This window comes from Dermacentor variabilis, chromosome 11 (assembly GCF_050947875.1).
Source record: "Dermacentor variabilis isolate Ectoservices chromosome 11, ASM5094787v1, whole genome shotgun sequence".
Classification (NCBI taxonomy): Eukaryota; Metazoa; Arthropoda; class Arachnida; order Ixodida; family Ixodidae; genus Dermacentor; species Dermacentor variabilis.
Genome location: NC_134578.1, coordinates 13,017,944 through 13,042,578, shown reverse-complemented (window position 1 = coordinate 13,042,578; position 24,635 = coordinate 13,017,944). Strand labels below are relative to the sequence as shown.

The window sequence follows — 24,635 nt, the reverse complement described above, 5'->3', positions numbered from 1 at the left end:
AAAGGGTTCTACTCAAATTGAGGACGACACAACGAGCTATGGAAAGAAGAATGATAGGTGTAACGTTAAGGGATAAGAAAAGAGCAGATTGGGTGAGGGAACAAACGCAAGTTAATGACATCTTAGTTGAAATCAAGAAAAAGAAATGGGCATGGGCAGGACATATAATGAGGAGGGAAGATAAGCGATGGTCATTAAGGGTTACGGACTGGATCCCAAGGGAAGGGAAGCGTAGCAGGGGGCGGCAGAAAGTTAGGTGGGCGGATGAGATTAAGAAGTTTGCAGGGACGGCACGGCCACAATTAGTACATGACCGGGGTTGTTGGAGAAGTATGGGAGAGGCCTTTGTCCTGCAGTGGGCGTAACCAGGCTGATGATGATGATGAGCTGGTTATCCACAACTCCGCTCATAAGCATTGGGGAAACTGCAGCGCTTCCCTCTCTAACGTGCGAGGCCAGAGGGGACGCAGAACTGTAAAGAGAGAGAAGGAGAGGGATAGGAGAAGAGGCAGTTCCCATATAAGAGAGGAGGGGAGGTGACGCGAGGAGGCAAGGAAACCCCACTACTACAAGTATGCCGTTATGACACATCGCAATAGGAAACTAATTCCTAAAGCACAGTATAAAAACTAATGTTACAATGAGCACGGTAGTAGGCAGATCTCCTGCTAACTGCCCATCAAAATCTAATGCAACTTCAGTCATTTGCATGTCTAAGCTGGTGAGCAGCGACGTACCAAATGCCATTTCTAAGCAGCATGCCAATTTCGGTGCATGGTGAGCAAAATTCTGCTGACTGTTTGCAATCTTGTACTTTTTCCTTCTCTATCCTTCACCACATACAGCAGCACCAGAAAAGGAATATCACATGTGAATAGCCATAAGACTGGCAAAATCACGATAGCACTGCAGATGACGGGAGGCTAATAAAACGGGTATCACGTCATTCCCACTCCTGACACTTGCAGGTAGTTCTGTAGGCAGTTGTGGTTTGACAAAAATTAACCGTTATTTTGACAGTTGGCAGCATCACAAACATGTCATGGAGTCACTATGACAACTCACAATCACTCAAATGCTCTATTAACTGCCTACTTCCTCCATAATGCAAAGATGACGAGCCCAGCACTGTTGCTATTTGCCAATTCTTGCACAGAAGTGCCGCATATCACTATTTCACCAGTAAGGTCACGAGTCACCAGTCTTGTCTCCTTGACAGTACACATAATACAGTGCTAACATTCTGCCTGCCCTCGCCTTATGCAGTCTATTGTGGCAGGCTTTCTTTCCAACATGGAAGCATTTTCGTCTGGTCATACTCCCATCAACATCACACCAAAATTCTCGAAGCAATTCAACCCCTGCACACCCTTTCCGATCCTTCGCATCAATTCCTGTGCATCCACCACCATTTTATTCATAAATCCTTTATAATTTCTAATCCAGAAACTTTTCACATGCACATTCCCCAACAACTCGCTGTCAAAACATGCAACAGAGCTTGCATCACCACTACCACAAATCTTGCTCTTCTCATTTTCATCAGCACTGTTCAAATACTTCATAGTGTGTCGTGGCACTCGGTGTGCTCATAGCTGCTGCACCCAAGTAGTATTTGGTTTCAACTTTACCCAGTTGCAAATATCAGCTAGTGCTCGCATGTGCTCACATGTCACTCTTACTGCTGACGAGGAAAATTGGGACAAAAGACAACTTCGTTGGGAAGAAATGATAGACAAGCGCTCAAAATGATCACTGAAAAGTAGTACTTGTCTGTCGCTTCTTCCCATGTGAATTGTCTTTTAGTTTGCACTAATTTTCCTCATCAGTAATGCAAGACCAAATAGCCCAACAATTATTTGTTCTAGAGTACATCAATCTTACTGATGTTGCTATTCTCACACTTATTCTTATTAATACCCAAAAGTTGAAATGTTGAGTACCCAAAAACTGCTGCTTCTACCTGACCATTTGGGCTACAGTTATTCCTACCACAGCCTCCTGTATATCCTAATGCCTGCCCAGTGATGCTAAAGCCGGTGATCACTTTGAGGGTGTCAATTTCCCCAGTGTTACAGTATACAGGGAACAATTAAGGGTCACAGCAACTGCCGTTGCACGTCATGCAGAAGTAAACAAATGGACATGGAGTGGCAGCATTGCCTGTATAAGTTGCCATGCCCTAGCAACAGCAGATGCAAAATGTCTGAGTGTGTGACGCTGCCACAGTGGACCACCGGCTCCTTTTGCATTGCAGTGACAAGAGGTGGCGCTGCACGTAACTTAGCGGAGTTGAGCAAAAGGTTCAAAGCTTTACAATAGCGACTTTGAAAGAGAAAAAATGTCATCCACCCAAATGTAGCACAAAGCTACAAAGGAAACTCCACATGGGTTTCTCGGAAAGAACGCTATCACAGTTGAGGAAAAATTAGTCCTGATTCAGGAATTTTTCCTCCACTGTGAAGCGTTCTTTCAGAGAAACCTGTATGGAGAAAACAATTTTTCATTTTTATGACACTTCCTCCACCTTGTGGGATTCTGCAGAGTAATTTGCTAAAATAGTGACTTTGCATGACTGCTGCCGCAAGGCAAGCCTCCACAAATAAATTTTCAGTTAACACCACTTTAAGTGCTCCTACGTGGTGAACCCATGGGGTGGCTTCGAGGCAATTTGCAGACCATTTATAAATAGTCTGCCTTCAGGTGCACTCAACATACACATGTGTTACTGCAAACATATACACACACAAAAAAAGAGAATGTTAGGTACTACTTTACCACAATGCAAAGTGTGTTGCAGAAAGGCTGCAGTCAAGATATGCCCTTTCCAGAAGCCCAGGGGTGGGACTGCCCAAAGTCATTTTGGGGCAATTTTTGGAGCAAGCAAAACTGCATTTCAGAGCGGCTTGGAGGTGACAAAGTAGCATTTTGGAGCAGCTTGGAGCAGGCCAATGTGAATTTCGGTGGAATAACGGAATACGAAAAAAGGTAGCACACTTCAAAACCACGACGAAATACAGAACAAACCAACATGAGTGCTGTACTGCAACAGTCTTAAGCAACGTCTTATGGTAAATTTTGAAGCTGATTACTCTGATACTGAAACCATCTAGTGTACAAAAATTTTGGCAATAGTGCCTGTATATTTTTAATTAGCGGTAGCAATCACAAAAAGACATGCATTCTGCAATAGTGAGTCCAAAATTTCGAAAAGTAGGCCAAGACATATTTTACTGATACATTTTTCTTTAATGTATTGACAGTGCGGGTGAAGTGCCTCAAAATGTGCTTCACCAACAGACCATACCAAGAAGCCAGAGTTGTGAACAACACTGGTTTATTGAAAGCCATTTCTATTAATAGACCAGGGCAATTCCAAAGCACCTAATGCTTAACTTTGTGGTACTATAACACAAAACTATTCCCGTCTGCTTTTATTCAAAGTCCGCCATTAGCCCTTAGTGATAGGTCAGAATGGCCCAGGCCTCGTCCATAGGGGCATGAAAACAGATTGGAATAGTTTTACGTTATACTGGCCCTGAGGACAGAGAAGCCGGTTGCTCAACCCCCTGCAGCGCATGCCTCCCTAACATCTAGCTCACTTGCAGTGGCCTCAGCCCATTTTTCCTTGTTTTGCACCTCAGCTAGGGAGTGCTGTGCCACTCAGCCCACTTACGCATATTCTATTACACTTTAAGTACAGCCACCCTGGCCATTCCGACAGTAGCGATGACAGCCGAGAGTGGCTATGCGCATGCCAGTTGCTTGCCGCAAGCTCAGAAAAATCCACTGTTGTAATTGTGAAAATTACTACAAACTGCGCAGGAGGCACCATCACGCAGTGTGTGGAATGTGAACAGCTGTATTCCTTTTCAGAGAATGAATCCGCTCGCTGTATACACATGGCCAAGCCATTCTGGCACAGTGTGGCGCAATTTCAGTCAATATTCTGTGGCTGGCACAGTTTGTTGCAGTAATTTGCGTTTGTATCAAAATGGCGCAAATGGCACAGGAGTCTTACCCCTGTGGAATTTGAACATGCTTAAAATATGGTATACTACTCTTCAGTGACACAAATGAAAAAGAAAGAAGCACAAGTAGGTGTAAAGAGCAGGTATACTTTGAGAAGTTGACACATTTACAAATGCACCCAGCACTAATCACTCTCATAGTTGCTTCTTCAGCTCAAAGCACATAAATTATGAATTATGTATCACTTGAAGTAATTCATAAGGACAAGCTTAGCACTAATCACCTTTATACAGCAATTCAAAATCGCTTAATTTATAAGCATAAATATCATTTGAAGTTATCCATAACAAATCTGCACAAACAAAAAAATGCCCTCCTACACAGCAGGCACACTTTAAGACATGACATCATCTGGGGTACATCATAGTGCACAAACTTCTCCGGTCTGTGTTGCTCGTCTTGGAAATGACTACGATTACGACAAATAGCTCACAGTAAGTGATGTCTAGCACTTGAGATTCAATCAACTCCAACGCATTTCTAACATCTCGATGTTCAACCCCATGACAGCAAATGCGTCAATGCAAATAACAGCCTTTTATAATGACAGTACTTGCAATAACCAGTTGTAACAAATGGTGCCATTTACTGCATCACTTTCTGAAGGCGCATTACGTTAGCTCACATACTACAGCGTATGCTTACAATTATCTAGTTTTCCCATCGTTATCATCGTAATACACCATTGTCAAAATAACAAAAGCTACTTTGCAAGTCTACCAGCACACTATCAACAGCCTGGCACAAAGGCCATGTGCAAGTATGCAAATGCCACATGCAGTGCTTCAACACACCTTACCGTCAACCAGCCTTCCACTGCATCGGTCTTGATAATAGCAGCAAATAGAGACACCATGTCGCTGTCACATACACAAATGATTGCCATGGAAACAACACACATATAGCTGAGAGAACAAGTTCATGAGTGCCACACCTGCAAAGCAGTTATTTCTAGCCATGGGCACTATTATAAGGTAAATGCCTGCCTGCCAAGAAAACAAACAGGTGCAAGACAAGCATTAGGTATGCTCTAGCTGCCAGGCACGTTGGTGTGCTTTCAAATGACAGTCTAAAAAAATGAATGTCTCATGTTCCTCAGCTCTTTTAGTTGGAGACATCATCCTCATATCCCCGGACAAAATCCTTGCTACCCCTCCACCTTGAGAACTAGAGAAGCACAACAATCCTGCTACAAGAACATACTCTGCACCTCACCATAGCGTGGAAGTTGGCATAGAACATAGCGTGCTCAGTACCAGTTCAACATCTGGTACCAGTTCAATGCCATCACTGGCAGGCAGCTTGGAAGAGCCACAAGTCAAAGTTGTCAGGGGCCGTGTATTTTTGTGCAGGCAGTGGTGCTTGTTCAGGAACATGTGTCACTGCTGGTTAGGAGCAGTGCTGGCACTAGCTGCCTGGTAACAGGCCCCAGCTGCACACAAAGCACAACTGTGACCAAGATGAGTCCTAGTTCACAAGAGGAACAGCAGCTTTGCAGTTTGCCAGGACTGAGGTGGCTGAGCCAATGTCTTTTAGCCAGCAGGCAATCTGTTGCACTGACCAAGTACACTGTGGTCGGAGATAACACCAGAGTTCTATCACAAGCAAGATACCGTGGGGCTGGAGCAGGTTGTGTCCAAGAAACAGCTGTGTCTGGCCAGGACACAAGCGATTGCTACTTAGCACTATTTTTGACCAGGGATGCAAGTTGACCTCACCATTCACCTCCCTCGCTTGATCGGTGTCACCGCCTTTTGCCAAAACTCCCTCTGAGTCTCATCAACGCGTGGGAATTCAGCAGCACAGGTCGTACATTGGCCCCAGCCCAGTGTCACCCACGGCATGTAGTTTTCAAAAAACACTCGCAGGTCATAGCTGTCGGTTGCCACATACTGGAGCGCGGGCAATGCCTTGATCAGGTACCGCAGGTCATTTCCGGTTAAGATCAGCGCCGGCAGCGATTGCTTGGTGCCGAGCACGAGGCGTTCAAGCCTTGGCAATGAGCCAAGCGAACTCCGGATAACAAACGATGTCACTAGGAGGTTCCCTTCAAGGCGCAGCGAAACAAGCCGTCGCGTTGCTCCCAGCAGCGCCTCGAGTGAGCGGATCGTGATTTCCGATCCCAATCGCAGCTTGACAAGTCCCGCAAATGATCCCGGCAAAATGTCATCAATATCGTAGTCGACGACTGAGCACTCGGCGAGAGACAGTGTCTGCAGACGTGGCCAGTGCTCGGCAACAGCGAGAAGGCTGATGTCCTTGACAAACTTGAGTGACAGGTGCTTGAGCTGGAGGCGCTTGAGTGTGTTCTCAACTAGCCCTTGGAATGAGCACAATGTGCCTTGAGCAATAAACATTAACGAGACATCAGTAAGCTGTTCAAAGATACCGATGGCTGCAATAGTCTGGCTGTGGGTTGTGGTCACCTGCACAAAAAAAATATGAATTTCAGACCCTTTCTGGCAGAAAAGCTTAATTGCATCACTGCAGCCAATTTCATTGAAGGGAAGATGCTACTATGTGCCAGATCGTTTTTCATGGGCCTGCGAAATTCCAGTCCCCCTAACATGAGCACCAATATGACATCTTCAAGGCAGTGCCATAACATTATAACCTAATAATAAATTTAAACTAGATATTTCCTGCAGAACCGTCACTTGAGAACATGAAAACACTTTAAAACAATCTGCTAGTTTCAGGTAACAGCATTATTGCATTGCTAAAGCATGGCCAGTGCTTTTAGCATTAGCTGCTAAAACTTGCAACTTAATTAGAATACAGGGTAGTTCATGTTTCTGATGCAGGGCATTTCGAAACATGAACTGGGCCAGATAAATGGGCCATCTTGATAAAAACGAGAAGGAACAGCTATCAGCCTTGAAACCAACCTTCAGAAAAATTTGTTTTGCATGTTCAGTCATTACTCTTGCCCTTCTGTATGCTGCTCTCTGGCATATGTGACGCCTCGTTACTACAAATACCACATTAACAAACTTTTCAGATTAACAATTTGTTCAAATTCTCTACTGCTTCAGAATAACAAACTTTTCAGAATAACAATCGTTATTCAGTTTCTGCCTGACTATGAATAATTATTTAAAAATCTGGGGATTGTTAGATTTTCATGTATGCTTCACAGCACATTAGGATAGCAGACAACAAGGCACAGAAAGTGGATACTGTAGCGCATGGGTTCAGAAAGCCTGAAACAGTGCGGAGGATAAAAATGTGGGAAAGGACTTCCTTTTCAGGTGTGAAGGTGAAAATGCATCGGGTTTTGTGATTCCATGCTCTGCCCAGACAAGCGTCGCCTAGTAACAAAGGCATGTCTTTTCCTCTTCTTTTCTTTGCGCTTTTTTCTGTGGCCGTACTAGCTACACATGGAGAAATGTATGTAATGTCTGTGCTTGAAGGGATGCTATATAATTTCACATTCTGGATGTTGTCATTTGCATATGCTTGCACTTCGGAATAGCTCGTGCATCCGCCACCTCGAGCAAGACAGCTGCGGTGTCTATGGCAAGGAAAGTGAAAACAAACAAACAAAAAGAAACATTTCACTCTGGAGCAGACATGTAGCTCCCTCTTTGTTGGTGGTTTTCACAGTGTCAGCGCCTTTTGCGCATGCCACTCTTACTATATGGTGCTTCGGTGGTGCGTAGAGGCAGAATTTATTAAAAATGGCAACAGCTCTGGCAAAGAGCCAACAGTCACGTTTTTGTAGATAGCTCACACAGTGACAACTGGCGGGTCAATGGCCAGAATGGTTCATTTTTGGGCTTTCACGATAAGAACATTTCAGAATAAGCAAGCATTTGTCACAGTCCTCTGAAGTTCGTTATACTGAGCTTTCATTGCTACATGATCTGGCTTCATCGTGATGCAGTACACACTTTTATGCGAACTTGGCTTTCGTGGCGTAATATTCTTGCCATGGTGCCACATGTGAAAACAAAATTTGTGTATTACCTATCAGCAACACCCCATTATTTTAAATTTTGTTTAGTTTTCAATGTGGTTGTGGTCGCAAAAGTGCAGTTTAATGGTGTATGCAGCGGTGAGTCCATGATTGTAGATTCGCATACTTGTGGTCCTGTTTCCAGCATAGACTAGCTTACCTCTGCCATAAGTAACCAAATGTTCAAAGGACGGCATCTGGTAAGGTAAAGGCATCATTAATACAACATGCCACTGACCAATGTCAAAAAGAGAGCAGGCAAATGACACCCAAGGATACTCAAAACCAAAAATGCACAGCAATCCCTTATACTTAAGGAATAAATTAACCGCTGTTAAGAATTCTAAAAGAAGACTGCACACAGATTGCGCATGTGCTGATCAGCTGGCGTAGGAATGAGCTCATCAGTATAAAAAGACCCTTTCTCCAGCTCTAGATATCTGGGAGTGGTTCACAAGATTCCGAAATATGCTTACATTGGAGTAATAGGAAACTTCCAAAGGTTACAAACAACATAAAAATGATGTTGCCAAGAACCACGTGGCATCAAATGCCACCACAAAGCATGTTCAAAATGCACAACACATGATAAGCTATGATGAAGCAAGGGCCACTATCACAGAAAGTAATACCGGTGTCATACGGGCCTCTTTCGATTGAGCCCAATCTGGATCAGATTTCTCGATCGCAATAGACTCCCTTCCACAGATAGGGCTAAGAAGCTAATCGTGATGTGGAAATTCAATCCAGGTCAGGTTTGGTAGCGATCAAAAGCGCGCCATGTGACACCCGTATAAATTGTAAACAAGATTAAGTCTGGAATCACCGGTTCCAAACCAAAGACAACACTCTTAACAGGAAAGCAATCTGAACATGTATTCTCTAATCCTAGGACGAGCGCTCAAGCTTATACAAACTAATCTTGCAGTGACTGGTTCATTATTAACAAGGGATTTGTGCAGATCCCGAAATGTGATGATGACGATTACGTGTAGTGCTTAATGGTACAAAGGCCAGAAACAGTAAACGCTCGTTAATTCAAACACGCTTAATTCGAACTTTCAGTTTATCCGAACTGACACTGTGGTCCTGTCAAAGTTGTGTGTATTCCAATGGGCGAAAACGCCCGGTAATTCGTATGCACAGGCATTTGCAACGGTTAATTCGAACATACTGCGCACTGACACTGCTCTCAGCAGTGCATCAAATCACGCTGTGGCCTCCTACCAGCAGGTCCGTTGCCAGTTGTAGCCACATCATGACAATGCTAGGGCTAGCTACGTCGACATTCGTTACCAAGCTTCTTGCTGTTAGGTGCCGTGTTTCTCATTGAAACAATTCGCCGCTGTTAGCATTGGCACCGACTTCGTCTTTGTAATCCTCGCCAATGGCTTCGGAGCGCGTAAAGTATGGCGTGTTGCATAATGCCGGTTCTCGAAAGTCAGCTTCACCCCAACACAAAAGTGTTATGCGGCGAAGCATACCAATCATTAGAGGGGCAATTGTCACAGAACATGGTATGTTTCCTTTAATCATACACGCTTGCACCTGCCATCTCCTATCACAGTACAAGCGCCGATACGCCTAATATGTGCACTGGCAGGCCTTTGGAGCTATTTCGGACGTGTTTGTGGCAATTTGAGCCCTTGAGGGTAGTAAAAGGCATTCATTAATTTTTTTCGGACCGCCCGATTTTTCGGATGTTTTCAAGGCTCCTATGGAGTCCGAAAAATCGGACATTGACTTTAATTTGCAAATGCGTATGAATAAATCTTCTGGAGCTTCCCCCTCATGTCAAAGCTTAGTGCACATGCGCCACTGCAGGTAAGTCCTCCATTCAATTATCTTCATTTAATTTGAACAAATCTTTGGGCCCCTTCGAGTTTAAATTATCAAAGATTCGACTGTGTGACCAAACAGTGCCATGACACAAGATGATGTGTCAACAATTAATTGTGAATGAAATGGAAAAACTGAGTGCTATAGGTAGGAGTAATATTGGTCTAAATTGTCTAAACATTTGTCACTGTAAATGGTGTAAAATGCATAGCTAATAAAATAATGGCAATGACTAGTGTGGCTATGACAAAATTTCTTTAGACTAGGTGATACAATAAAACATCAGTAACGCCAGCAACAGTGCTCCATGAGTGCCTTTAAAGGCCAGCACTGACAGGCACATGCAACCAGTATCCTGGCCAGGATTTCCAGGATGTTTGTTTCGTCCAGAAAGTTTAAAACAGTTTTCAAGTTAAACAGCAGTTCATTACTAAGAAAGAATGATGGGTGCAAAGGGATGTATGTGTTCACGATATGCGAAAGGGAGAAAGGGAAAACATTTTCCTCTGTTTCTACAGCAGAGCATTGGAGAAAAGCATGAATAACTGTAAGAGTATTGGAACACTTGCTACATGTCAGAGGATTGGTTCCCACCAAGAGGTAAGAGTGAGTCCCGTAAGTGTGTCCTATTTTTACTCTGCAAACAATCACTTCCTTGTGTTGTACTGTTTTCTCCAATATCCAGTGCCCTAGTTAGGTTTTATCAAGTGTAGCTTACTGGATACCTGGGTGTCCCACTGCTTCTGCCAGTGCTTCTTCAGCTCCTGCCGTAAGTATGGTTTGATGTCAGCGGCCAGAATGGGTATGCTTGTGTAGATGTTGCTAAAAGCTGCTGAGGTAGCATTGTTGTCAGCATCTTTATTCCCTTTTGCGCCATTGTGACCAGGCACCCAGCATAGCACAATGACTTGTTTCACCCATATAAGATGCGCACAGCGATGCACATAGTTCGTTAAAGACAGTGTTTTTATGTTTTGGTACACTCGCTAGGGCTCAGACTACACTCAATGAATCCGTGAACACAACAGCCCTAGTGAGATTTGTTTGCTTGATGTGTTTAACTACAGAGAGGATTGCCTATGCTTACACCGTAAAAGTACATGTATATGGATTCAATGTACCGGATATTAAAAACGATGGTCCTAGAGCTGCATAAGCACCTGTATAAAATTCAACACAGGAATACTCCTGAAGTTCAAGAAAATGTGATTGTATATGTGCCCCTGGTGCTCGTTTAGATATTTCTATGAAAGAGATGTCACACTGGATAGTCTGCCATTCCCAAGGCGGCAGCAGTCGCGTAGGAGCCATTAGGGCAGTCTCTAGAAGAGAGATACCTGTTTCTTCGGACAGCGTTTCTGACAGGAGGGACAGAGGCGGCCTAGTGGCTGGATGGTTACGGAACAGCCTAGCCATGAACAGGTTGCGAATAACTGAATGGCATGGATGATGAACATCTGATTTCATCTTCAGGGTATAGGAGAAACTTAAATATGTCCTTTGGAGATGTAGAGACCATTTGTTGGATTCAACGTACAGGCTTCCTGCAGGACTAGTCTTGAACGCGCCTGTAGCAAGACCCAAGTGGTGGATGAAATCTGGCATCTTCAAAGCACTAGGCGTGGCAGAGCTATAGACAATGGCTCCGTAGTCAAAGCGTGACCGTATGAGACTTTTGTACAAGCTCAAGAGGCATCTTGTGTCATTTCCCCAAGACGCGCGGGACAAGACCTGCAGTAGACTCATAGTCTTCAGGCACTTCGTTTTAAGATATTTCAAGTGTGGGATAAAAGTTAATTTAATATCTAAAATGAGGCCTAGAAATTTATGTTCATGGCCCCCAGCTAGCCGTTCTCCATTAAGAACAATAACAGGGTCCAGCATTACACCTCTCTAGTTCGAGAAGAGAATGCACATACTTTTTTGAGGGTTTAGTTTAATACTATTCTGGTCTGCCCACCAAGACACTTTATTCAAGCCAAGCTGCACTTGTCGCTCGCAGATACTAAGATTACGTTATTTGTAACCTATATGGACATCATCCACATATAAAGAATAAAACATTGTATGTGGTATGATAGTATGCAGAGGGTTCATCTTTAGAACAAATACAGTACAGCTCAGCACTCAACCTCAAGGCCCACCAGTGCCCCAAGTAAATAGACGAGACAGAACGTTACCAATCCAAACATGAAATGTGCAGTTGGAGAGACAAGTTTGTATCACATTTAGCAAGCTGCCTCAGACACCCATTCCAGCCAGATCACGAAGAATTCCGAAATGCCAAATAGTGTCATACGCTTTCTCCATGTCTAAAAATACCGATAAGAAAAACTGTTTGTGCATAAAAACATCAGATATTTGTCTCGATACAGACAAGATGATCTGTTGTAGATCTACAGTGGATTCTCTTTAAATGAAACTTCAAGGGAGCAGAGAAATTGGTTCCATTTATCAGGAGTTCCGTTTACTGAGAGAAAAAGCTGAATACAATTGCATAAACATAAAACCAACCAACCATGCGGATGGCGTTCCGTTTAAGATGCAGTTCTGTTTAAGTTATTTCCATTTAACGAGATTCTGCTGTACTTTCCCTGAAGTTGCACTGCAAGGGATATATGTTTTGTTGCTTTCAAGAAGATGGATCAGGTGCCGGTTAGCAATTTGCTCAAAAAGCTTGCATAAGCAACTTGTTAGAGCTTAGGCCAATAGCTACTGTCCAAAGACAGGTCCTTGCCCTCTCTGAGAACAGCAATTATGACTACTTGCTTCCTGACAGACGGAATATAGCTGGCAGAGAATATGGTGTTAAAAAGAGATAAGTGTTTTGTGTGCTTCAAGTTGCAGGTGCTCGATCATCTTGTACAGTATTCAATCATTTCCAGGGGCCGATTTATAACAATTTAGTGCAGCCTGAAATTCTGCCATGTTAAATGGACGACTGCAAGGTTCATTTTTCCCTTTCCAATCCAGAGGCAGTCGCTCCGCTTGTTGCTGGCACCTCAGGAATGTATCCAAGTAATGGAATGAGCTAGAAATGTACTCAAAATGTGCCCCTAGAGATTCAGCTTGATCTTCAAGAGTATTTCCCTGTGCGTTTACTAATGGTAGAGGATGAGTCTGCTGACTTTTGATTTTGTTCACTCGGTTCCAGGCTTATTGCTCATCAGTATAAAAGTTAACGCTGGAAAAGTATTTTTGCCAGCTCTCCCTTTTGGCATGACCGCGCGTTCTTCGACCCTCAGACTTTATTTTCTTGAAAATGATCAGGTTTTCCGTACTTGGAGAGTCTTAACGGTGGCTCCAAGCATTATTTTGATTTCTACGCACTTCCTCACACTCGTTCCATCAGGGAACCCTTCGATTACAGGGCAATCCATTTATATTGGGGATACATATTGACGTTGCATCAACTATAAACACCGTGAAATATGCCACTGCATCATCGATAGATACTGTACAGATGTCATCCCAGCTCGAATGTGTGAGCTCCCTGTATCATGTCCAGTCGGCATAATTGACTTTCCACCGGGGGACATGTGGAGAACACTCATCACCTTTTCTTAGTTTTATGACAAACCCGCCATGGTTGCTCAGTGGCTATGGTGTTGGGCTGCTGAGCACAAGGTCGCGGGATCGAATCCCCGCCACGGCAGCCGCATTTCAATGGGGGCGAAATGCGAAAACACCCGTGTACTTAGATTCAGGCGCACGTTAAAGAACCCCAGGTGGTCGAAATTTCCGGAGTCCTCCACTATGGCGTGCCTCATAATCAGAAAGTGGTTTTGGCATGTAAAACCCCATAATTTTTAGTTTTAGGACAATGGGGAAAAGGTCACTCCCGTACGAATTCTTAACCATGTTCCACTCCAGATGCAGCAAAAGTGTACTTGATGCAATGCTTACCGTATTTACTCGCATAATGATCGCACTTCTTTGTAAAAAAATTGACGCAAATTCAGGGGTCCGATTATTACGCGGGTTAAATTTTCCGCTAGAAGAAATTTTTTTTCATCCCACGTTTGCTGTGGGATGACAACAGGCCAACAAATATGCAGCTGCCGCTGTATGTAGTGCCAGACACCAAAACAAAAATGGTGGCCGGCGGAGCAAGCTGAACACACCGAACGCGATTTTTTTCTTCTCGCGACTACATTACGTGCATTGAAACAGTTTCTTCCGTATCAGTAATGAATAATATTGTTAATATCGGCAAGTCTGCGGCAATAACGTAGCCATGTCCACTTTGAGGGAACAGAAACAGAGATGGGCGCGCTTAGCTGCCAGTGACATAGAAACACATGGCCAGCATGCTGCAGAAGCTGCAGCATCTGTCTTCACTACTATCCTAATACAGCACATTTCCGCTAAGGGTGGGCGAATATCTTAGCTGTGTTACAAGCGTCGGCGTATGAATACTTCTACCGTATCAGTGTAAACGTGGCTACTATCGTTGCCACTCGCGATTTGTTGCGTGCCCAAGAGTGTAGACTTTTTTGTTGTTGTTGACTACAAATATTATAAAGCCTACACATAATAAAGGCAAGTTTGGTTGTACCTCTTTTTGCCATGGAAATGCAGAAAGTGATGAAAGTAATGAAATGGGGCATCTACTTAAGAATGTTTGGTGCGTGCAGACCGCTTGGTTTGTCTTGAGTCGTTCGTGTAGCATTCGACAGATGGTAAGCGCCATCATTATTAGCTAGACTTGGCACACGACATATCGCTGCGGCAAGTTCGGGGTGCGATCATTACACAGGAAATAAAAAAATCAAATTTTGATGACAAAATTTAGGGATGCGATCATTACGCGAGTGTGATCATTATGTGAGTAAATATGGTATGTAAATCCAAAGATGAGAATGTTTTGTTTGCGACACTGTAGAATGTAGGCTCTTTCCCTCTGGCATCACAACGACAATCTCCCCAAAGGGTACTGTGTGCATTAAAATCTCCTACGACAGTACAAGGTTTGGGCAGTTTATAGATAAAGCTGTGAAATTTCGTTCTTGAAAGATGGTTGGGGGGATGTGTAGGGAGGTAATTGCGATCAGCTTGATAAAGAGCATTGTACAGACCGCAACTGCCTCTAGGGGTGTTTTAAGCTGTAATTGCCGGCAAGCAACAACCTCATCTACTGCTATGGCCACATCACCCAACGATGCAAGGGCGACGTTGCAGTCTTTTTGGTAAATGGCATACTTCCGGAGAAAGTTCACGTGTGAAGGATTAAGACGTGTTTCTTGGGCACACAGCACCCTTGGATTGTACTATGTAGGAGTACCTTAATGTTGTCTAGACGATGGAGTAAACCCCTGACATTCCATTGTAATACCTGTGTATCCATGTTATGTGTTCTTGTGCTGTGTGTCTATATAGATTAAGCTAGCTCACAAGACCTCTCCAGGCCCTGTGATATGGGATTTTTCTTTCTTTCCGGCACGCTCAAGGGAGCAGTGCCATTCCTTTGGCGACTGAGATGCCGGAGTTGTGCTCGTTGTATTCATCCCCTCGTCTGATGCCGTGGATAGTGCCCGCTGAGTAGGCACGTTTGTGGGGGTTTTGGGCCTATCTGCATGCCAGTGGCCCTGGGTCTGGCAGGCCCTGAAGTCTGCTGGCCCTCTTTGGCAGGGGGCGGAACAGAGATAGCTCCTCCAGCCGGGAGAGCTGATGGCGAGACTGCCACCACACTTCATGTGACTTGGGCGGCTGCCGAATGATGTGGCCCTGCCCTCCAGCACCACATCAGTGTAGGAAGAACCGGACTGATTGTGTGAACAGAAACGCTTACATGCTTTTGGAAAAGATATTTTAGTTTGACTTTCAGTTCCGTTAGTATTTGTTTTTCTTTTTTTCACGAGGGGCAGGATCGTGAGTAGGCAGGGTGGTCTCCTCCTTCACAATTGGCACAGTGGGTTGCTGAATTGCAGACGTCAGAAGAGTGTTCGATGGAGCTACATTTTGCAGAAGTACAACACCCTCTGCAGCTTTGCGACCCATGCCCAAAACACTGACATTTGAAGCATCAACACGAATTCGGGACATGTGGTCTGACACGAAGCTTACAATAAACAGTCTCGATTGATTCAGGAAGGTTGCTGGTTCCGAAATTAATCATTAGTACCAGTTGGTATCTCCTCATCATCTCTTCTTATTTTTATCCTTTGCACCTTGACAACGTTCTGGCCTTGCCATCCTTCAAGTAGTTCACTTTCACTAAGTTCAAGAAAGTCATCTTCCAAGATGACACTGCGCACTTTGTTCATCGATCTTTGTGGGTCCACTGAAACGGGAATGTCCCCAAACGCTACAAGTTTCGAGAGCTTGTCATAATGGAGTTTGTCGCGAACTTCGAGAAGATTGCCACTTCGTATCTTCATAACTTTATAACCTGGACCAATTGCTTCAGTGAGAAATTAGGCTGCAAGAAATAGCGAGATCATTCGGACTGTTTTAGTTTCATGCTAACTGTGGACAAGGTGGTACTTAGGAAAATACTTTCGGTTGCGTAAAAAAATTTAACCGCAGAGGTGGCTACAGCTGCCAGCGGATGGATGGGTGGCTGGATGGATGTTATGAGCGTCCCCTTTGGAACGGGGCGATGGGTTGCACCACTAAGCTCTTGCTATTGTACTGTTTAATGTGCTACCTAGGCTAAAGAAGAAAAAAAGAAAAGGGGGGAAAAGATAAGTCACGATTAATTCCCATAACCAAAATTTTCTTAACCCCTATTGTGAACTTTGTTTTTGTACGTCTCCGGTTTTTTAGTTTCCCTACTTTTCTTCTACCATTCTTCCTATGGCCTCTTACTAATCGCTATTGCGGACATGTTTACTTTCCTCCTGCTCTCGCTGAATCCAAGGGCTTCAAGGAGGCCAGTGGTGCCTAAATCAACCGCTGGGCAGGTATTTTCACATTCTAATAAAACCTGCTCCATCGTTTCCCTAGCTTTACCGCAGTAAACACATCCTTCTTCTTCCTTCTTATATCTCGCTTTATAGGTGTGTGTTCTAAGGCATCCCGATCTTGCTTCGATAAGTAATGAGCTTCCCTCTGAGTTATCATAAAATTTTTCTCGATTTCATTTTTCCTCTTAAGTACTCATGGTAGGTTTCTTTTCCATTGCCACCACCCATGAGATTATTTCAGCCTCTGTGACTTTCCACTTGACATTCTTTGTTGCTGTGCTGCTTACCCTACAGGTCGCATACCTGCTGGTACGCTTCCTAGTTCTCACATGTGGATCTGCTTGCAAGAGCATCATTTTGAGGCGGTGAGGCAATCAAAATGACGGCGGCGGTGGTTTTGATTAATGCTGGTTTGGACCTGCGGTCACGGCAAAAAGTTAGGAAAATTGGGCGGCGACGGGTGCTTGCGTACAAAATTTCACACGTTCTTATATAGTACAATGACTCTATGAGGTATGTGGTGGTGCCGCGAAGATGTCCGAATAATCGGGTATCCACAAAGTCAGTCGTTGACTGTACAATGGCAATTCCTCCATCCGACGACACGGCGTCAAAGGCAATTCGTTTCGTTTCCCCTCTGTTACTTGAGCCAGCATTACCGCAACTTTCGTTCCCTTTCAATAATATTCAGCTAATTTCTACTGATAGAAGCACAAGTTCCCAACTTTTCCCCGAGTATTTCCAGACTATTCAAAATCCCTGAGAATTCCCGGTTTTCCCGGTTGATTGCCACCATGTTACACAAATTGGATGTTGTCAGCAGTTTGCTTGTCAACACTATATTTGTCTTCTGACGTAGAAGATGTTGACATAGCTTTCTCGACAAAAAACCATATGCAAGAGACAAGATCAAGCCTGTGCAGCTAACGCTCTGTCTTAATTTGAACCATGACAGGTGCTGCAACAGCTGGACAAATTCAGAATGCAGAGAGGAGCACTTGAAAATGAGGAAAGGAACATATTGGCTGCAACATCCTGCAAAAGCTCTTTGAGTTGGGACACATCTGTCCCACCTCAAACGTTTTGGTAGCCAATGGGTTAAGCACACATCTGCGCTTAACCCATTGGCTACCAAAACCGGCAGAGTCCGGGTGAAACAGCAGGGGCCATATTGTCAAAGCCACCAATTTGCCGACTTGCCACGCATATTTAGCAGCCAATGGGCTAATACCAACTATATAGCGAAGCCAGCATTAAGTACACAAGTAAATAAACAACAGAAACCCAAAACCAGGAAGTGAAGAGGTGGAAAGTCGAACCTCAATGCGCCGCAGGCTGCGGAAGAACATGTTGGCCTGCACCATGTGTCCTGGCGTGATGTCCCAGACGACACCGGTCGTGCCATCCAGCCGCTCCACGTCTGCCCCGAGAATAAGGTTCCATGTCGTGAGGAGGGAGGGGCGCGCCGCCAGCAGCATGCTCACCAGTGGATTGGCTGGGCTCAGGATCTCGTGCATCGACGTCTGCAGCTCGCACAGCTGTAGAAAAGAAAACAAGATTCACCAGCAGCTCACCTTCTATTTTTTTTACCGACAATGGTGCATGCCTGTTCATTTCTACCTATGAGCTTTGGATAAAATTTCAGGAAGGAGGAATGTTAAGAGGTATTCACATAAGCGAGAAATTTGCCTGCTCACTGCAAGAAAAATGCATCACAAGACCTTTGTCAGGCAGTGGAGCCCGTGGATCTCCTCGCGAGCACGGGGGAGTGTTTCTTCCCATGCTAGAAGCACTCCATATGGCCGGGGAGGTAGAAGTGGGCAACGTTCACGCATACAGCTCTGTGGCAGAAATATGTGACCTCTGTTGCTCTGGAGGTGGTGTTAGGGGGAAAATGTGGAAGAGGAAGCTCACCAGAAATGAACTTATGAATAATACCCCCCTACATCCTCAGGAGAAGCCCCCTGTGCAAAACATACTTGCTAACCACGTGTGTACTGTTGAGTTTGTAAAGCCGCAGACGATAAACGGGGGTGGGAGGAGCGTTCAATGTATTTTGCGATTACCACTCTTTCGATTTGATTAGTATAATTAGCATTCAATTTGCATCACAATTTGTTATATGCATATTTTTCAATCTTGCACTGCCCCTTCCATTAACATCATTTAAAGCTTCCTTTCATGAACAGATTGTTTTTCACAATACTTTATGCGAAATCTGTGAAATTATAGAATGATGCCAAATATGTACCTTCATGAAAAAATTTGGGAGAGTGGGCAGGTATAGGTGTTCCCTTTAGAGCCAAGGTTTCATATTGAAGTTTCATTCAGTAACTCGAATTTTGTGCTGATAGCTTTAAACAATCTTGTGCTACCGCTGATTTGTTTTTTCTTTATTTTCCCAACAAGATCAAAAAAAAAATTTTTTTTTGGTCCGCAGAGCTTAACAATATGCTTGGTAGTACATCTCTTTGCCTGGACATGAAAAAACCACCGTCATACATGAACACCACCACTGCAGAATGTTGCACAAGATCGGGGAAATGTGGCTCATATACATTTTAAAAGGCCTGGTGTCCTGGGCCACGCCATGATATGGTAGATAACATTTAGATTACCAGTGCCATTCTTTTTAAAGGGGCCCTGAAACACTAATACTAATAGCATAGCCTCATAATAAAAGCGTGCCGTTTCACGAATCTCATGCTGCAAATAATTTCTAGAATCCTTCAACTATAAGTGGAGTTATTACACCCAATACCTGGCTTTCTCTCCCATTTTGTCTCTGCTATCTCTGGAAGCAACACAGGGCAAAGCACTGGGCAAAAGTTACGGCACCCCACGGCACCCACGGTAGTCTACGCTGCACAGCACGGCGCTACCATCTTGAAGGCCATGCACAGCAGACGCAGCTACGCACAGTGCAAAGATAAAATAATTTTTCTATCTTTTTGAGATCGCAGAAATATATATTTTTCATTTACTTAAGTCAAAACTATCAATTATGTATTACTGGGAATGCTCTCATGATCATGAAATCAGCCAAAGCATTGGTTGGCCAGCTGCTTTCGATGTAATGGCATCGCGGAAGCAAGCGCAAGTGATTTTTCGCTGTGCTTGACATGAGACTGTAAAGTGCTGGCCACATGCATTGCAGCAATATCTAACTCGCAAGTTCACAGCAGCCTCTACTACAGGTTGGCAACATTTTCTTACTCCGTTCGAAAATTGTTTCAGGGCCCCTTCAAGTAATGTCGACCAGTTTATTTATTTTAACAGAACAGTAACAATAAAAATGTTTAGGCCTTCATTCATTAAAAACTACATTTTTTTTGTAGCTTATGTGCCTTAGTTGCGTAGATGCCTTGCATGCTGGACTTTCACTTTGCATTACTGTATGCAATTTTGCTTGCAACATAATAGTCCAATTCATTATGAAACTGCAGTGCACACAACAAACGAGGCAGAAGACAATGATGACCCGGTCCCGGTCCAAGGGTCCCGGTGCAGTCTCTGACTTTGGGACCCTTGTCTGTATACCATATTTTGTAACAAATTGTTATGGACAAATAATAAACTGAAACTGAAACCTGCCCACCAAACCTGCCCACACTTAACGAACCACTGCAAAAGCTGCGATTATGAGCCTGTCCTTTGTGATACGATTTTGTTGGCTCTTAAAAACGAACTAACATGTCAAATAACTGAGGCCTTTAATATCAAAAGACGTGCCAATATCTGCGTAAGCACGCCATCTCTAGTACAAGTGACAAGGAATTTGCCTTTTTGAGCACCACGTGATTTTGATATTTTAGTATGTGTACAAGATGTTTTTTTATAATTTTTATATATTATTTTATTTTTGTTCTGAATGGTCTTACACATGGTCACATTATTTAGCCTAGATATATATATATATATATATTGTTACGCAAACAAAGGGTTAAGAGTGGAGACTATTTACAAGGTATATTTACAAAGGGTAACTGCAGTGCTGGCCAGTTCAGCCGACAGCTTAGGAGCCAGAGAGCGCTCGTCGTCTTCGTCGGGGCGCCCACGTGCAGCGGCCACAAGAAACACGCAATATGCATGTATCAATATATATTATAATATATAACTTCCTTTCTAAAAGTAAAATGAGTTTCAAGTCAGTGCTTGTGTTACCTTTGCCTTGTCTCATTTGTTGTGCGCACCACAGTTTCCTAGTGAATGGCTACCAACTCGCCCAACTTTCAGTACCTTTATAATAGTTCTAAGCAAGCACAACAAACATGCACTCACAAGATTCTGTTTCACGACACACATGCTTTCGCATGTTTCTGTTTCACAGATGGCATGGAACAGATGAATTTAATTTCCTCTTATTTTCCCTTCATGTTTACTTTTTAATACTAGTGACATATTCTTACACCATGCTTTATTTATTTACGATATCCTTGTTCTATCACTATCATGTTTTCCGAATTCCACACTGTGTGCTTTCTTGGTGCATGTTTTACACAAAGTACTTGGGTGAGTCCAGCACCTCTGAAAATTATTTTAGTGCCAAGCAATTATATTCTGCCTTCTGACACCCTGCAAACATCCAGAGACAAAAGCACTGAAGCATTCTAGAGAATTCAACCACCCTGAACACGATGCTGGTTCTGGAGATCGTACACTCGACCAGAGCTTCAAGGACAGAGGAAAAATTTTCTGAAATAAATCAATATGCATTAGTTGCCAGGAGTGCTTTTTCTGTGCGGCATTGAAAGCACGAAATAGTTCTTGACCAGAACGAGTGAAAAGTGGGTAAATGGTCATGATCGAAAAACACTTCAACTGTTTAATCAGCCAAAGTTGTGCAACTCACATAGGGGCAGTCACCAAGCAGGCCGCAAATAGTCGCCGCACTCAGGAAAAGGTTATGCGCCCCCAACGCCGGCGTGCTGCCGATGAGGCGCTTCAGCTGTGGGGGAGCACCGCCAATGTCACCCCACTCATCCTCTGGCATTTGCAGCCGCATGTCATGATGGAGGACAAGCACCTCCACCGAACGGAAAAAGTCGACCAGGGTGCGCACAAAGTCCCGGTTGTGGACAATCACGAGTGTTTGAACGTCGGACAGCACAGCACGCGCAGCAGCACCCAGCGGTCTGCATTCGTCAAACGAGGCACACCCAGCAAACAGTGCTCCAACTACACGGTGCTCACAGAGGAAACTACGGTTCTCCATGAAGGCATCAGAAGTGGTGGTGATGCGATGGCCATCACCGTTAAGGGACAGGCCCTTCGGGAGTTGCGGCAGTGTCAAGGATGAAGATGAGGACGTCGAAGTTGGCCACGGATTCTCGAGCTTGAGCACAATATGATCCTCGTGACCACATACCTTGTCAGGGTCTTCACCCAGTTCGCGGATGATGTCTGTGGTCATCATGTTGAAGAAGCTGCGGTAGAACAGAAGGTTATCACAGTGATATTAAAGAAGATAAGCCAGGCTAGGTGAATAGGTTACAGAAGCTGCAGCAAGGCAGAAGGGTATAAAAGCTACACTGAATCGAGCTATGTTGGCTGAATTACACTCACGACGTAGCAGATAAACCACTTTTACTGAACATACAACTTCAGTAAAAGTTCAGTTCAGAGATTCGAAGATGATACCACCGGCAAATTTCTTAAGCAGCACTCAATGACACAGAAGATTTTGGCGACAATAGGTTGAGGGAAGTTTAAAAAAAAATTTAATTAAGGGGTTTTACGTGCCAAAACCACTTTCTGATTATGAGGCACGCCGTAGTGGAGGACTCCGGAAATTTCGACCACCTGGGGTTCTTTAACGTGCACCTAAATCTAAGTACACGGGTGTTTTCGCATTTTGCCCCCATCGAAATGCGGCCGCCGTGGCCGGGATTCGATCCTGCGACCTCGTGCTCGGTTGAGGGAAGTTAAACACTGATTTTATAAAGATTACATTTTTCATTTATTCAATAAAACATTACTACATCTGGAAGTCTAGGAAAGGAATCTGGGCATTCATATCCTTTTCAGCTCAGCAAAGAGCCCAATGTAACTAACAGACAATATTTTCAGTGCCTCTATCAGTCGCCAATTGGCTTGAAGTATCAGGGTGCACAAGCAGGAAGGTGAGGCACAGTTGCAAAACTATATTCATCGGTTGCTACTAGTGTCACACATGTAGGCCCAACACATTAACAGGTTTGTGATGCATAATTATTCATGGCACACATACACTGTTATACTGTTAGCCATTTCCATCTCTACGATTGCTGCTGACAACGTGTGCGTTTTTATTTTACTGACTGTCAGTCCCTGCAAATGACAGACGTTTTGTTGCGACAGCTAACGAACAATAACAAAACGAAAACGAGAGAGAGAGAGAGAGAGAGAGAGAGAGAGGTTGACTAGAAGCTAGAGGCTTGAAGTTATTAACAGTACTAGAAAAAGGAATGTCGCTGAAGCCAATGTTTCGACAAGGGCGTCTTCATCGGGGCAGCAACTGCCTTTTCAATTGCTGCCCTGATAAAGACAAGTCCCCTTGTCGAAACGTTGGTTACAGCAACATTTCTTGTTCGGACACTGTCAATCGCAAACAAAACGAAGCGCACATAAACGAAATGGTAACAGTGAATGCTCTCAAATACTGACTAGTTTGATTCACTTCGTTCGCAGCCACACACACGTGGTTTACGAAACGGTCCATGCCAACATCGTCAAACAGTTATATTTGTTCATTCATTCGGTTCGCGTTAAACGGGCTTTTTAGCACTTTTTCCTTCTTCGTCTGCTGTATTTTCAAACCAGAAAACATTTGTGCCACTCTCTACACCGGCAACGACATCCCAACATAACCAGGCCTCACGTAAATTTGAAAAATCGATCAGCCAAGCGAGCCACCAAGGCATATTTTCGAATAAACTCGCCCCTGGATGCGACGAAAACTCACACGTGTATCTGCAGGGCCCTGCAGGGCTCCAAGGGGGCTGGACGCGTGGGCTACGACACTTCAGCACTTCCAACAGTGAAGTTCTCCACTGACGCTTTGCGCAGCGAGAAGACTTCGTTTATCAGCGACAATGTGATAGCTTCGCGGCATTTTATTTCGCTTTGAATAGCATATGTGACCGCTTAATATCCTTCGTTGCAGCTCTATCACGGCTGTACGCACAACCAAGCAGAGCGGACCGGTCACACATCGTGCGCGTCATGCGGAAACAAATGAGCTCAAGAAGCTCTAACTACGGATTGATTTTGGATTCTACGAAGTCAAAAACAGCTAAAGCACGTAAGGAAGGGAAAGAATCCTCCACGGTGTGGTGCGGAATCCTCTCTACAGCAGTTTCAGTTTAGTCACTAAACGAGCTCACGAATATGTGGGTACTATGCACCCTCCCTAACATAGTTAATATAATCCCATTAACTTCGCATTGTTCAAACAACACCGTGGCTCAAACCTGAATCAAACTTCCGGCGAATCGATCGAGTTGGCCCATGCGGGCAGCGCGAAATTCAAATTTTACTCGTGATTATCAAGTGTGAGGAATCATTTTTAATCTCGCAGAGATACCCTCCGTGCCGGGCTACGTGTTTATTAGATCTAACCATGGCCATGACTCCTTGGGCAATGTAACGCTGGGTGTTCCAGAATGAACATGAAACAGTTCGCTATTTCACGTAATTCACGTTTCACATTCGTGTAATGGTCATTTTCTTTGGAAAATCTATTACCTTACTGAAGGAAAAATCTCCGCATATGCTTGAAATATCAGGTGAGTTGGTCTAGGTGTCGGCGCGGAGCTAGGCGGGCATGTAAATCTCACGGGAGATATATGTTGCAGTATTGACAACGGACAAGATGGTGCGCAGCTCTGTGTCGAGCGATCAGGCCCGATCAAGAAATA

General features: G+C 44.1%; 1 protein-coding gene across 1 annotated transcript; it reads right to left on the bottom strand.

The window, feature by feature from the left end:
* Positions 1 to 3,320: 3,320 nt before the first annotated feature.
* Positions 3,321 to 23,960, bottom strand: LOC142564384 (uncharacterized). The gene is made up of 4 exons (XM_075675373.1): positions 23,681 to 23,960; positions 21,590 to 22,163; positions 18,057 to 18,275; positions 3,321 to 6,458 (listed from the first exon to the last, which is right to left on the bottom strand). Exons 2-4 carry the CDS (start codon positions 22,151 to 22,153, stop codon positions 5,754 to 5,756), a joined length of 1,488 nt encoding a protein of 495 aa, XP_075531488.1. The 5' UTR covers positions 22,154 to 22,163; positions 23,681 to 23,960; the 3' UTR covers positions 3,321 to 5,753.
* Positions 23,961 to 24,635: the final 675 nt, after the last annotated feature.

Excerpts from the sequence above, each read along its gene's own strand:
- LOC142564384 (XM_075675373.1), bottom strand. The coding sequence starts at position 22,153 with ATGATGACCACAGACATCATCCGCGAACTGGGTGAAGACCCTGACAAG. Across the intron at positions 18,276-21,589 it reads TGCTTGGTGACTGCCCCTAT|CTGTGCGAGCTGCAGACGTC; the intron begins GTGAGTTGCACA and ends TCTTTTCTACAG. Across the intron at positions 6,459-18,056 it reads GCAGCCTGCGGCGCATTGAG|GTGACCACAACCCACAGCCA; the intron begins GTTCGACTTTCC and ends TTTTTTGTGCAG.